Consider the following 15,960-nt stretch of genomic DNA (forward strand, 5'->3'; position numbering starts at 1 on the left):
CAAAAAGATAGACAAATAACATTTAAAAAGTATTTCCAACAATAAACAGAAAAAAGGAATTTTTGCTTAATCCTGAGTTAACCAGAAAAATCCATTTTATTAAAATACCTCTTAAACATTGCTCATCAATTTCCTGTACTTGAAACAAATTTTTCCTGAACTCCTAAGCACCATTTAGGATACATGAAGAAAGCTGATGTGCTTTATTCTTCTGTGTTACCTGAGTATGGATACAACCTTTTAACTCCTTGCTCTTTGGAGACATTGGGAGCAATTTCTATGGAGTTGCCTGGGTAAGGATGGCAGAAATGATTTGTAAAAACACTGCAGATGGCTCTTCTTTCCCAGGTTTTATGAAGAGAGGTGTAGAAAAGAAAGTCAGATGATACCTGCTGGTCTTTGGTGTCCATAACCCTGTGCCCCATGCATCCACGCAGGGCCTCCCTCCTTTCCTAGAGAGTATGGCCATCTGTGCAGCCAGGCCACTACCACCAACTGTGGAGCCAGCTCTTAAAATTTGACATTATGTCTAAATTAAGTATTGCTACTTTGGTGTCTAGTTGTTGAAAACGTTAGCCCTATCTTAAGATTAAAAATCAGTTATGTGATCTGGATGGGAGTGAGGAGAAAGAGCCACCAGAGATGCACTTTGAAGACCTTTCCTGTTTCACTCTGATCTCTTTTCGCATCTCTGGCACCCCCGCCCCCCCATCAATAAGGATTTGTAGATTAAGAGATGGACACCTTTATCTTTTCCAAACTCGGTGTGCATTTAAGCTCTTTTTAGAGCTCTGCCCGTCCTCTTTGCTGCTGCTCACTATTTACTAAAGAGCTACCTGATGGGTTAACTCAGAGCTTCACCCACGACATGTTGTGTCTTTCCTATTCTTGTCTAAAGAATACATGGATTAGTAAAAATAATAATAATAATGATAATGGGAAAGAAATAATAAAAGTCTATCAAAATGGCCAGGCAGGGGGCTTCCCTGGTGGCGCAGTGGTTGAGACTCCGCCTGCCGATGCAGGGGACACAGGTTCGTGCCCTGGTCAGGGAGGATCCCACATGCCGCGGAGCAGCTGGGCCCGTGAGCCGTGGCCGCTGAGCCTGCGCATCCGGAGCCTGTGCTCCACAACGGGAGAGGCCACAACAGTGAGAGGCCCACATACCGCAAAAAAAAAAAAAAAAAATATATGGCCAGGCAGGAGGCTCTATATAATTTATGTTCTGGGGAAATTTGAATTTCTCAGTGAGTTAAGGAGGATTTGGAGCTGGGAAAAATTACCCTCTGTTTCTCACCTGTCCAAGCAAACAAACAACCGCACAAGATGGAGGAAAGCTTCCCGCACAAGCCCACTGGCAATCCAGTCAGTCCATACAGAGACCGGGGTGTGTTAAAATGGAGTCGTCGAGGAAGGTCAAATTTTCAAAGTTACGACATAAAAACGGCATCAATTTCTAGGGTTAATGTTACGATCTCCCAAAACATTAACCTTTGGTTAAATAGATGAGCATTAATCAGTCCTAAGCTGAGAAAGAAGGCTTGGTTTATAGAAAGTGGACTGGACGGAGACCTACAATTTAAAACTCAGGAGTGTTGGCCCATGTATATACACGTATACACGTTATAACATTTAGCTTCAAATTACATCGCCATTAGACTTTTCAAAAGACTCCTTTTATTTTTCCATCTTTTAATGATAACAGTTCTTGAACATACCAGTCTCGGAATTATCAGGGATTATCAGGAATGGTCAAATAAATGGACAAGATATATCTTAATACCAGAGAGTGCAAGGGGTCAAGTTCTCTGATGACCCACCACCTGTGGCCACGAGGTCCTCCAAAGCGGACCTTGGATGCAGACAGAAATCCAAGTAAAAGTCGTCCAACGTTGTGTTCATGAATTTAGTTATTTAAGCCCAGAGTCTTACCATGCTTCCTGAGGCTAAACTCTTCGAGCACCTTTATCATGTTGTTTGGGAGCCGTTTTTATCACCCCTTTCCCACTTTTAAAGGTATGGGATGTGTTTCTCATAAAATTTTGAACCGTATCATCTCTGCTGCCTCTTGCTGTTCTTGACAGATATTTTTTATGTTGAAAGAATTTTGCCTTCTGTAATACATCTTCTTTGAGCGTAGCTTTATGTGGTCCAGGAAGGAAGCTATACAATGAAAGAAAAGAAACCCCATAGAAGATAAATACCATTTCAACTGTAACATATTCTATGTTAACCCATGTTCCTAAATAATTGTGCACCCATTCCTTGTTGCATCCTTCCTTCAGGGTAAGTTTATTGAGATGATTCAATTGGGGATTTACACTGAACAGATATATTAGAAGCTGACGAATAAGATATCTTGTCAAAGTATGCAAAAGTATAATTTTAACAGCAAAGTTTCTTCTTCATGGAGTATATTCCACTCAGAACTTCATATGGTTGGCTCCTGTTTATTCAGATGTTGGTTCAAATGGTACCTCCTTAGAGACCACCAGATGCATAGTTTTCCCGGTCCCAGTCACGCAGCACAACATGCTCTTATTTTTTTCCTAACACTTATCACTATCTGATTTTTATTTACTTTTAAACTTTGTGATTTGTTCCCCACTCTTCCACCATCCCAGACAGAAAGTGTCATGAGACCATGTCTTGTCACCATAGTAATCCCAGGAACCTAGAGGAGTGCTTAGCACATGGTAGATATAAGTATTTGTCTAGTGAAAGCATCAATGAATGCCTCTTCTTCCCTCCCTTTCTCCCATCCATCCATCCATCCATCTGTCCGTCCATCCAAATGTTCATGCTTTACGGAAGGCACTGTGTTAGGTACAGTGGGGGATGCAGAAATAGCGCCCAGTTTGGCAGGTACACAAGGGGTTTGGTTGGGAGTCAAGAGTAACCCAACAATAAAGGGAAGCTGGGGTCAGACTCTGGGAGGTCTTGAATGCCAGACTGACGACAGGGAATCAGAAGCCAAGTGCTGACCAGAAGTCCTAGCCTGTCCAATCAAACTTTCTGTACTGATGGAAAAATGTCCTATGATCTGCACTGGCCAGTATGGCAGCCACTGGTCACATGTGGCTATCGAGCACTTGAAACGTGGTTAGTGTTACCAAGAAGCTGAATTTTTAGTTTCATTTAGCTGAAAGCTAGTGGCTAGCACGGAAAGGGAGCCATTTCAGACCTCATCTCACAGGGAGGCAGTGGAAAGAGCCTTGGGTCCTGGAACATTCTTAGATTCTAGGTCCTCTAGTTACTAGCTGGGCAGCTCTGAGCGGATCACTTAACTAGAGGGAACCTTGTTTCTTCAGGTGTAAAATGAGGACGAAAACCACCAATGTTGCTGTGAGCGACAATCGAAATCCCATGGTGTCTGCTGGTTACAGATGAGGAGACTGAGTGTGAGGCTGCAGGAGAGGCGGAGCTGAGGCTACAACCAACTCTTCTGGTAGAGTCCCGTGTGACTTCCACTCAACTAGGTTTTTATCAAGACCTATCAAGATATTTGGAATAAGAAAGTGAAATGATACATGTCATGCTGTCAGAAGCACCTGGATATGGGTGCAGAACCACAGGTGGGCAGGTGGCCTGGGGCAGAAGTTAAGAAGCTATGTGGAGCCTGGCACATAAGCTCTTCATAAAATTTTTAGAATAAGTGAGAGCCTGGTGGCATAAGAGAAACTAACTGAATTGTGGTCACGGGAAGAGTCATGAGAACTCCAAAATGTTGAGACCAGGAGGACAGTGGCAACATTCACCATATGCACCATGATCCATTCCTTTGCATTTGGATTTTTCTGTTTTATCCAGCTATAAATCTGATCTGTCTCACAAAAACATCACTATTTAGAAAATGAGTAAAAGTAGAGGATGTAAAAAGAATTTAAAGTTACTTTGCTTTCCCCTTTTTCTCTCTGTCTTTGTCTCTCACAAACACTCACTGCATATTCTTCTTTCATCTGTAATGAGAGCTGAGGGTAAGGGAGACATCAAACCAACCGAGAAGCCTACTATTCACGTCACACAGACCCTGAGGCCTCCACACCTTATATACTGTATGTCTGGGCTTCTGTCGGTGCTACCAGGGATGTAGTACATTGATCAACAAAGTCCTCCCAATCACCAAGAACAGCGGCCACAGCTAAATTCCAGTGCAAATACAATTTCCTTACACCTTCCCCCATTTTGCTCTTCTCTATATTTTCTTGTTAATTTCCAGACTAAATATTATGAACCCAAATCCTCCAAAGTTGTAACTGTCTGTATGCACAAGCTACGGCCCCAAAGATCGTGAGGGGACATTCTTTCAGGTCTGGAACATACGGTTTCCATGGCTTGAGTTTATCTTGTCTATACTGGTCTCTCCCCTCCACCCTCATTCTCTTTCCCTTTGCATTGGCTCATTTTTATAGTAAATTTAGTTAACTTTGTTGTCTTCCTCCCTCTTTGTTAAGAAAAAGTTGTTAAATTGGTAATTGCTTCTATAGCATTGCGTTGCTATTTTTTCCCCTCAAATATTTTTATTCTTAAAAGGGTTGAACATGATAAACACCACATCTCTGAATTTCCACCTTTTCCACTGTGTCATACGTGGCGTTGGTATTGGAGAAGCATTTGATAAGAATCATTTGATTACTCTGGGAATCATACAGACTTTCTGCTTTTCTTTCTCCCATTCTGTATTGCTCAGATACTTCTTTGCTGATGGGTAACTTCGACAATACGTAATCAAGATAAAGAAACAGGAGTGAAATACCGTCCATTCATTTTGCAATGTGTGCCCAGCACCAGTAAAGCTTCTAGAAAGAAAGATGTGGCAAGTAGGTAAAATGCGGTGGGTGGAACTAATTGTAGATTTCAATCCTCTGTGATCACAGATTCCTTCGACCATGCAGACAACCAGGAGTCAGCCCAGCTGCATTTATTAGTTGACTGGATGCACTAGAGTGGAAAATGCAGGCAAGATTACTTTTATTTTGAGAATTCTTTTTATCTTAATATACATTTTTGTGTGTCTAGAAAACACACTTTGGAAAGCAGAATTACAACAGATGTATATTCATATGGCACTGGCGACTGTGTCCATTTTTACAATTCAGTTGTTCCGGTTCTGGCCTGTCATCGCTTTCAAGTCTGGCACAGGTGCTTGTCTGCCTGGATGAATAGGCAGGTGGCTTTCAGTCTTTCACTGTCTCTGAGTGGATCTAAGTGCTTACATAGAGGCTTCCCTGCAGTCTCTCCTTCGTGGGCATCTGTCTCTTGCTTGTGGTTTGGTTCAGTGTCTTTTACCAGAGAAGAACAAGCTTTTACCTGTATTTCTCAGAATCTGACAGCAGAATGATCTAATTCTCACGTGGCAAGTCATCCTGTGTCCAGGCCTCTTGCCTCTGCATCCCTTCTGTTGAAGGGCTCAGGCAGGCAGTTTCAGAAGCAGCTGTGTGCTTGTTACCTTTTATTATAGTCTTTGATTACTTAAAGAAGGCCTGGGGAGTCCCAGCCTAACACATGGTCAGGGAGTCACTGATGGCAGTGTGGATTTCATGTCTCAATTCCTTATGCCCCAGTATTTCCTGACATTTCACCATTCCAGGTATGTGGGAGAATCTGAGCCTCCAGTGTATCTTAGGGCAATGTGCAGAAGCGGGAAGAAACACAGGGTGGGAATGGTTTCCAAAAACGTCTTTAATTTGTATAAGCTGGCTCCCGCACCTGCCCTTGCAATTATCTATAATATGTGGAGCCTGATCCACATGCAAATTTGAAGCCCCTTTCCATGCTACCAGACACCTGCAGCAGGGGGAGCCCTGCTTCTCCTGGACTGACCACACAGGCCTGATTAGACCTGACTTCAGAAGCATTTGCTGCTGGACAGTTCCCCTGCTTCCCAGCAAGGTAAGAGGATTCTTGGAGCTTCTGGAGCTGGGGCTTCCGGGCTGGGGGGGAGGGCCTTGGGCCCCATCACCACACAGGAATGCACACACTGCACAGTAGGAGAAGCCACACTGTCAGAAGCATCTGTCTAAGTGTGATTCTCAGGGGCTGGGGCACTCTGATTTCAGTCAGATGTGGGGCACATATGCGCGTGTTAGCATGATTTACGCTGAAACAAACCACCAAAAACCCCCACTCTCCTAACTGCTTGATTTCAATTATTTTTTAATTAAAAAATAAGTAATATTCATACATGCAAAGGCTATGATATATATGTATATTATTATTTTAAAATAAATTTTGCCTTTGTTGCTGATAAATTTTTTTAATTAAGATATTTTAAAAAGTAAATTCTACTCTTATTCCAATTTTTGGGTATATTCTATTTTTTTCTATAACATCGCTTTAAAATATTTATTTTTTTAAATTAAAAAGAAGTTTTTACATCTTTTAAAAAAATGAAGTATAGTTAGTTTACGATGTGTTAATTTCTGTTTTTTTTTTGTGTGTGTGTGGTACGCGGGCCTCTCACTGTTGTGGCCTCTTCCATTGTGGAGCACAGGCTCCGGACGTGCAGGCTCAGCGGCCATGGCTCACGGGCCCAGCCGCTCCACAGCATGTGGGATCTTCCCGGACCGGGGCACGAACCCGTGTCCCCTGCATCAGCAGGCGGACTCTCAACCACTGCACCACCAGGGAAGCCCAATTTCTGTTTTTTAATTGTATTTCTTTATTGAAGTATTTAAAAAATTTTACTATATATTTTTTTCTATTACACCTTAAGAGCAATGTTTAGCTCATTAGCTTTTAGAGTTTAAAAAATTTTTCCTAACGTACTATGGAAAACACTATGGAGGTTCCTCAAAAAATTAAAAATAGAACTGCCATATGATCCAGCAATTCCACTTCTGGGTATTTGCCTGAAGCAAATGAAAACACTAATTTGAAAAGATATATGCACCCCTATGTTCATTGCAGCAAAATTCACAATAACCAAGATATGGAAGCAAACTATGTATCCGTTGACAGATGAATGGATAAAGAAGATGTGGTGTATATAGACACAATGGAATACTACTCAGCCACAAAAAAGAATGAAATAATGTCATTTATAATATAGATGGACCTAGAGGGTATTATGCTAAGTGAAATATGTCAGACAAGCACCATATGATTTCACTTATATGTGGAATCTAAAAAAACAAACAAAACCCACAGAAACAGATACTTTGATACACAGAACAAACTGGTGGTTGCTAGAGAGGAAGGGGAGGGAGGATGGGATAAAATAAATAAGTCACGGGGATGAAATATACAGAACAGGGAATATAGTCAGTAACAGTGTAACCATTTTAAATGGGGACAGATGTAACTAGACTTATGGTGATCATCTAGTAATGTATATAAATGTTGACTCACTATGTTGTACACTTGAAACTAATATAACATTGTATGCCAATTAAAAAAATTTCCCTAACATAAGAAATAAAACTATAAACTTTCCTAAAATATGAATTCTGAAGCATCCCACAAGTTTTGGCATGTAATATTTTGATTATTATACAGTTCTAAGTATTTTTAAGTTTTCACTATGATTTTTTTCTCATTAGTTATTTAGAAATGTGATTTTGATTAAAAAACGTATGGGCTTAAAAAATATTGTTTGTATTAATTTCTAACTTAATTGCACTGTGATCAATTTGGACTGTATGAAGCCAGTTCTTAGAGATTTGTTGACACTTGATTTATAAGTTAAAAACTGCACAATGAACACCTGTACAACCTCCACGCTGATGCAACAGTTGTTAATGTTCCGTGTGTTCAGAAGAATGTCTCATTCTTCTGTGCAGGATTCTATACTAGTCTATTAAATCAAGCTTGTTACTTATGATTAAATCTTTATATCTTTAATTTTTGTCTGCTTGACCTAACAGTATTCAAACTGATGTAGCGAAATCTCCAACTCTGATGATATTTTAATGCCAATTTCTCCCTTTTCAATTTCCACATTGTATATTTCAAAATTATTTTATGACCGTCTTATAAATTTAGAATTGTTGTATCTTCTTCATGAATTAAACACTTATCATCATGTACTGACCCTCTTTATCTCTACAAACTGGTTTTGTTTAAGAGCATATTTTATAGGGCTCACTTCACTTAGAAACTAATACAACATTGTAAATCAACTATACTTCAATAAAATAAAAAATTTTTAGGTATATTTTATCTGATATTAATATAGCATTTCCAGTTTTCTTTTTAAAATATTTGCCTGTTAGACTTTTTTCCCATGATTTTACTTTCAACTTTTCCATGTTCTCATTTTGTAGCTGTGTCTCTTGAAAACAGTTATACCTGGATTTTCTTTTGTTTTCTTAAATCCGTCACTCTCTAACTGGAACTGGCATGCTTAGTCTGTACATTTTTGTTATAATTACTGATATATAGAAGTGGATTGGATTTGGCTGTCTTACTTTGTGCCTACCACTTGTCCTTTTTCTCCTTTCTTGCTTTTTTATTTAAAAAATACTATGTTGTTGTTTGTTTTTATTCCATTTCCCTTACTACATTTTGGGTAGTTACCTACTTTTTATTTTTTTACATGTGTGCCCCCCAAATTTTAATGTATTTTTATTAACATCTTTATTGGAGTATAATTGCTTTACAATGGTGTGTTAGTTTCTGCTTTATAACAAAGTGAATCAGCTATACATATCCATATATTGCCATATCTCTTCGCTCTTGCGTCTCCCTCCCACCCTCCCTAACCCACCCCTCTGGGTTGTCACAAAGCACCGAGCTGATCTCCCTGTGCTATGCGGCTGCTTCCCAGTAGCTATCTATTTTACATTTGGTAGTGTATATATGTCCATGCCACTCTCTCACTTTGTCACAGCTTACCCTTCCCCCTCCCCATATCCTCAAGTCCATTCTCTAGTAGGTCTGTGTCTTTATTCCCGTCTTACCCCTAGGTTCTTCATGACCTTTTTTTTTTTGTTGTTAGATTCCATATATATGTGTTAGCATACAGTATTTGTTTTTCTCTTTCTGACTAACTTCACTCTCTATGACAGACTCTAGGTCCATCCACCTCACTACAAATAACTTAATTTCGTTTCTTTTTATGGCTGAGTAATCTTCCATTGTATATATGTGCCATATCTTCTTTATCCATTCATCTGTTGATGGACACTTAGGTTGCTTCCATGTCTGGCTATTGTAAGTAGAGCTGTAGTGAACATTGTGGTGCATGACTCTTTTTGAATTATGGTTTTCTCAGGGTATATGCCCAGTAGTGGGATTGCTAGGTCGTATGGTAGTTCTATTTTTAGTTTTTTGAGGAACCTCCATACTGTTCTCCATAGTGGCTCTACCAATTCACATTCCCACCAACAGTGCAAGAGGGTTCCCTTTTCTCCACACCCTCTCCAGCATTTATTGTTTGTAGATTTTTTGATGATGGCCATTCTGTCTGGTGTGCAGTGACACCTCATTGTAGTTTTGATTTGCATTTCTCTAAAGATTAATGATGTTGAGCATCCTTTCATGTGCTTGTTGTCAATCTGTATATCTTTTTTGGAGAAATGTCTATTTAGGTCTTCTGCCCATTTTGGGTTTGGGTTTTTTGTTTTTCAGATATTGAGCTGCATGGCCTGCTTGTAAATTTTGGAGATTAGTCCTTTGTCAGTTGCTTCATTTGCAAATGTTTTCTCCCATTCTGAGGGTTGTCTTTTCACTTTGTTTATGTTTTTCTTTGCTGTGCAAAAGCTTTTAAGTTTCATTAGGTCCCATTTGTTTATTTTTGTTTTGATTTCAGTTTCTCTAGGAGATGGGTCAAAAAGGATCTTGTTGTGATTTATGTCATAGAGTGTTCTGCCTATGTTTTCCTGTAAGAGTTTTATAGTGTGGCCTTACATTTAGGTCTTTAATCCATTTTGAGTCTATTTTTGTTATGGTGTTAGCGAGTGTTAGAATTTCATTCTTTTACATGTAGCTGTCCAATTTTCCCGGCACCACTTATTGAAGAGGCTGTCTTTTCTCCCTTGTATATCCTTGCCTCCTTTATCAAAGATAAGGTGACCATATGTGCATGGGTTTACCTCTGTGCTTTTATCCTGTTTCATTGATCTATATTTCTGTTTTTGTGCCTGTACCATGTTGTCTTGATTACTTTAGCTCTGTAGTATAGTCTGAAGTCTGGGAACCTGATTCCTCCAGCTCCGTTTTTCTTTCTCAAGATTGCTTTCTCTATTCGGGGTCTTTTGTGTTTCCATACAACTTGTGAAATTTTTTGTTTTAGTTCTGTGGAAAATGCCATTGGTAGTTTGATGGGGATTGCATTGAATCTGTAGGTTGCTCGGGGTAGTATAGTCGCTTTCACAATGTTGATTCTTCCAATCCAAGAACATGGTATATCTCTCCATCTGTTTGTATCATCTTTAATTTCTTTCATCAGTGTCTTATAGTTTTCTGCATACAGGTCTTTTGTGTCCTTAGGAAGGTTTATTCCTAGGTATTTTACTCTTTTTTGTTGCAATGGTAAATGGGAGTGTTTCCTTAATTTCTCTTTCAGATTGTTCATCATTAGTGTATAGGAATGCCAGAGATTTCTGTGCATTAATTTTGTATCCTGCTATTTTACCAAATTCATTGATTAGCTCTAGTAGTTTTCTGGTTGCATCTTTGGGATTCTCTATGTATAGTATCATGTCATCTGCAAACAGTGACAGCTTTACTTCTTCTTTTCAGATTTGGATTCCTTTTGTTTCTTTTTCTTCTCTGATTGCTGTGGCTAAAACTTCCAAAACTATGTTGAATTATAGTGGTGAGAGTGGGCAACCTTGTCTTGTTCCTGATCTTAGAGGAATTGGTTTCAGTTTTTCGCTTGAGAACGATGTTGGCTGTGGGTTTGTCATATATGGCCTTTATTATGTTGAGGTAGCTTCTCTCTATGCCTGCTTTCTGGAGAGTTTTTTTTATCATAGATGGGTGTTGAATTTTGTCAAAAGCTTTTTCTGCATCTATTGAGACGATCATATGTTTTTTCACCTTCAGTTTGTTAATATGGTGTATCATATTGATTGATTTGCATATATTGAAGAATTCTTTCATTCCTGGGATAAACCCCTCTTGATCATGGTGTATGATCCTTTTAATGTGCTGTTGGATTCTGTTTGCCAGTATTTTGTTGAGGATTTTTGCATCTATGTTCATCAGTGATATCGGCCTGTAGTTTTCTTTCTTTGTGGCATCTTGGTCTGGTTTTGGTATCAAGGTGATGGTGGCCTCGTAGAATGAGTTTGGGAGAATTCCTCCCTCTGCTATATTTTGGAAGAATTTGAGAAGGATAGGTGTTAGCTCTTCTCTAAATGTTTGATAGAATTCGCCTGTGAAGCCATTTGGTCCTGGGCTTTTGTTTGTTGGAAGATTTTTAATCACAGTTTTAATTTCAGTGCTTGTGATTGGTCTGTTTATATTTTCTATTTCTTCCTGGTTCAGTCCTGGAAGGTTGTGCTTTTCTAAGAATTTGTCCATTTCTTCCAAATTGTCCATTTTTTTGGCATATAGTTGATTATAGTAATCTCTCATGCCCCTTTGTATTTCTGCAGTGTCAGTTGTTACTTCTCTTTTTTCATTTCTAATTCTATTGGTTTGAGTCTTCTCCCTTTTTTTTTTTTTTGATGAGTCTGGCTAATGGTTTATCAATTTTGTTTATCTTCTCAAAGAACCAGCTTTTAGTTTTATTGATCTTTGCTATTGTTTCCTTCATTTCTTTTTCATTTATTTCTGAACTGATCTTTAAGATTTCTTTCCTTCTGCTAAGTTTGGGGTTTTTTTGTCCTTCTTTCTCTAATTGTTTTAGGTGTAAGGTTAGGTTATTTATTTGAGATGTTTCTTGTTTCTTGTTTCTTGTGGTCGGCTTGTATTGCTATAAACTTCCCTCTTAGAACTGCTTTTGCTGCATCCCATAGGTTTTCGGTTGCCGTGTTTTCATTGTCATTTGTTTCTGGGTATTTTTTGATTTCCTCTTTGATTTCTTCAGTGATCTGTTGGTTATTTAGTAGTGTACTGTTTAGCCTCCATGTGTTTGTATTTTTTACAGATATATTCCTGTAACTTATATCTAGTCTCATAGAATTGTGGTCGGAAAAGGTACTTGATACGATTTCAATTTTCTTAAATTTACCAAGGGTTGATTTGTGACCCAAGATATGATCTATCCTGGAGAATGTTCCATGAGCACTTGAGAAGAAAGTGTATTCTATTGTTTTTGGATGGAATGTCCTATAAATGTCAATTAAGTCCATCTTGTTTAATGTTCATTTAAAGCTTGTGTTTCCTTATATATTTTCATTTTGGATGATCTGTCCATTGGTGAAAGTGGGGTGTTAAAGTCCCCTAGTATGATTGTGTTACTGTCGATTTCCCCTTTTATGGCTGTTCGCATTTTCCTTATGTGTTGAGGTGCTCTTATTTTGGGTGCATAAATATTTACAACTGTTATATCTTCTTCTTGGATTGATCCCTTGGTCATTATGTAGTGTCCTTCTTTGTCTCTTGTAATAGTCTTTATTTTTAAGTCTATTTTGTCTCATGAGAATTGCCACTCCAACTTTCTTTTGATTTCCATTTTCATGAATATCTTTTCCATCCCCTCACTTTCAGTCTGTATGTGTCCCTGGGTCTGAAGTGGGTCTCTTGTAGACAGCATGTATACAGGTCTTGTTTTTGTATCCATTCAGCCAGTCTATGTCTTTTGGTTAGAGCATTTAATCCATTTACATTTAAGGTGTTTATCGATGTGTATGTTATTAATGTATTTTTAAAAGAGTCTTCAATAGCCTAACCACCAGCCCAAAGAACACAGATTCCTAGAACACTTTAATTCCATTCACTTCCCCATGACATATTATTGCCCCTTTTTTCAGTGCTGTCTTTCTTCCGTTTAAAACTCAAGGCTTCATTTTTTAATAACAAAAGATAATTTTATTGTTCACTGTCTTTTCTCATGTTTAAATAATTAATATTTATTAATACTTATATTTATAGTCTTAGTACAACTTGTTTTTTCTGTTAAAGCCACCAAGGGCCAAATGTTTTATTTTATAGCTTTGTTAACAAGTACAGATTTTTGGTAACCCTACAAATTTGATATGACTATAATTTAAAAGTACAACACTTATTTAGATTTACCTAAATATTGACAATCTTTTTATCATCTACTATTCTTGCAGCACAGCCCTTCCTTCTGCGGTCTTTATTTTCCTTAAATCACATACTTTTTTTTTTTAACCTGGGCCCCCTGCATTAGGAGCGCGGAGTCTTTTTTAAATTAATTAATTAATTAATTAATTTGGCTGTGTTGGGTCTTAGTTGCAGCATGCGGGACCTTCGTTGTGGTGCATGGGCTTCTCTCTAGTTGTGGTGCGTGGGCTCCATGGTGCGTGGACTCAGTAGTTGCAGTGTGTGGGCTTAGTTGCCCCATGGCATGTGGGATCTTAGTTCCCCTACCAGGGATCTAACCCATGTCCTCTGCATTGGAATGCAATTCTTAACCACTGGACCACCAGGGAAGTCCCTGAAGTACATACTTTAGAAGTTCCTTTAGCAAAGGTCTTTTTGTGATGAACTATTGTTTTTGTCTTTCTAAATTGTCTTTGTTTCACCATTTTTATTTTTTATAAATTTATTTATTTATTTTTGGCTGCATTGGGTCCTTGTTGCTGCACGCAGGCTTTCTTTAGTTGCAGTGAGCTGGGGCTACTCTTCGTTGTGGTGTGCAGGCTTCTTATTGCAGTGGCTTCTCTTATTGCGGCGCACAGGCTCTAGGTGTGTGGGCTTCAGTAGTTTTGGTGCACGGGCTCAGTAGTGGTGTGTGGGCTTAGTTGCTCCACAGCATGTGGGATCTTCCTGGACCAGGGCTCGAGCCTGTGTCCCCTGCATTGGTAGGCAGATTCTTAACCACTGCACCACCAGGGAGGCCCTCATTTTTTTTGAAAGACAGTTTTTCTAAGTTGGCAAAATTTTTTTCCCACTATTTAAAATGTTCTCAATAGTTTTGTGGCTTCTACTACTGCTACTGATTATTCAGTTGACAGCCTAATTATAGTTTCTCTGCAGATGTCCTACTCTTTATTTCTGGCTGCTTTTAAGTTTTCTTCATCCTGGTGTTCTGCATTCCCCTACACCATTCCAACTGCTGCTTCTTTCTATTTATCCTGACTGTTGTATACCTTGTCTTTTCTTCATCTTCTAATTCATGTCTCTCATAAGTTCTTGAAAATGATCTTCCCTGTACGTCTTTGAATACTGTCTCTCATTTGTTATTTCTATTTCATCTTTCTAGAATTCCACTTAGCTATATGTTAAATCTTTCCAATCTGTTCTGTCTCTAAACTTCTTATATTTATTTATCTTCTTTGCATTCTGAGTAATTTCTTCAGCTTTATTTTTCCAGTTCATTATGTTTCTCTTCAGATGTGTCTATTGATCTGTTTAATCCATCCACTGAGTTTTACAAGTTATCTTTTTACTTTGAAAATTGTCAAATTCACAGAATATTGTAAAGATCAGAGAACCATGAATAAATACTGGTATATCTTTCATCTAGATCAGTGGTCCCCAGCCATTTACCAGGGACTGGTTTTGTGGAAGACAATTTTTCCACGGATGGGGTGTGTGGGGGAATGGTTCAGGTGGTAATGCGAGCGACGGGGAGCAGCAGATGAAGCTTCGCTGGCTCTCCTGCTGCTCACCTCCTGCTGTGAAGCCCTGTTCCTAACAGGTACTGGTCCTCGGCCCAGGGGTTAGGGACCCCTGATCTAGATGGGTCTCCACCTGTTACCATCTTGCTACGCTGTGTGAGTGTATACACACACACACACACACACACATATATACACACACACATATATACATATATATGCATATACACATATATACTTATATATGCATGCACACACACTTTACTTCCTTTTAGGAAACCATCTGAAAGTAGGTTGCAGCCACCATGCATGTTACCCCTAAATACTTCAGCATACCTCTCTCAAGAAAAAAGACATTCTCTTACACAAACATGATACTTTACCACACATAAGGAAATTCACATGAATCAATATTACCCAACATGTTCATACTCAAATTTCCCCAATTATCCCCCAAATGTCATTAATATAAGCTTTTTTTCCTAATCTAGGATCAAATCAAGGTTCACACCCCTACATTTGGCTGTTATGTCTCTGTAGTTTCTCCAATTCTAGGACACTACCTCACATCCCTCTGCTGTTCATGACATTGAAACCTAGGAAGAATATAGGCTGGCTGTTCTGAAGAACATCCCATATTCTGGAATTGTCCAATGGTTTCCTCATTATTAGACTTGGGTCAAACATCTCCAGCCAGAATCCCACATGGGTGATACTGTATCTCCCCCTGCCTCCCCTCAGGAGACACATAGTGTCAGATCCTGGTTACAGTGGGTATGGCCAGACCTCACCATGTAAAGGCATATTTCCCCTCTGTCATTAATAAATATGTGAGGGGTTCTGTGTGACTGTAAATAGCCTGCCCCCCAACTTGTCACCCACTGGTTTTAGCATTCCTTGATCCTTGTCTGACTCAGTTATTACAATAGGGATTACAAATTGGTAATTTTCTAATTCTACCACTTTTTCTATATTTATTAGCTAGCATACTTCTATAAAAAAGAACTTTTCCTCCCCTCCTCTCTTTTTGGGTCTCTAGATAGATTTGTGGATTTTTAAAATTCAGTGTTGTAATCCATTACCATCATTAGTCTTTCTGATGTTCAAATTGTTCAAAATCGGGCCAGTGGGAACCCTTTCAAGACAATTCCTTTGTCCTTTTGACATGACAGTTTTTGCTGCTTTCTTGATTTCTGGCATAACAAATGTTCCAGGCTCACATTGTACTTTCCCTGTTACAGCTTAGGATTAGTTATTTCTCCAAGAAACCTGGTTCCTTTTAGTGGGGAATGATACTTAGAAACCAAGATCTGGTTATCAG

The 15,960-nt window shown here is 38.9% G+C and overlaps 1 protein-coding gene across 2 annotated transcripts in view; it reads right to left on the minus strand.

Annotated features, from left to right (window-relative positions):
• Positions 1-1,596: 1,596 nt before the first annotated feature.
• COL6A6 (collagen type VI alpha 6 chain) overlaps positions 1,597-15,960 on the minus strand; it is a gene marked incomplete at its 5' end in the record, with an annotated part of 107,210 nt that continues 92,846 nt past the window's right edge. For both annotated transcript variants that reach the window (XM_081236040.1, XM_081236041.1), the window contains one exon: positions 1,597-2,163. In XM_081236040.1, coding sequence (XP_081092166.1) covers positions 1,947-2,163 — 217 coding nt within the window. In that variant the 3' untranslated portion in view covers positions 1,597-1,946. The remainder of the gene's footprint in view (positions 2,164-15,960) is intronic.

This window comes from Mesoplodon bidens, assembly GCF_964165515.1.
Source record: "Mesoplodon bidens genome assembly, chromosome: 5".
NCBI lineage: Eukaryota > Metazoa > Chordata > Mammalia > Artiodactyla > Ziphiidae > Mesoplodon > Mesoplodon bidens.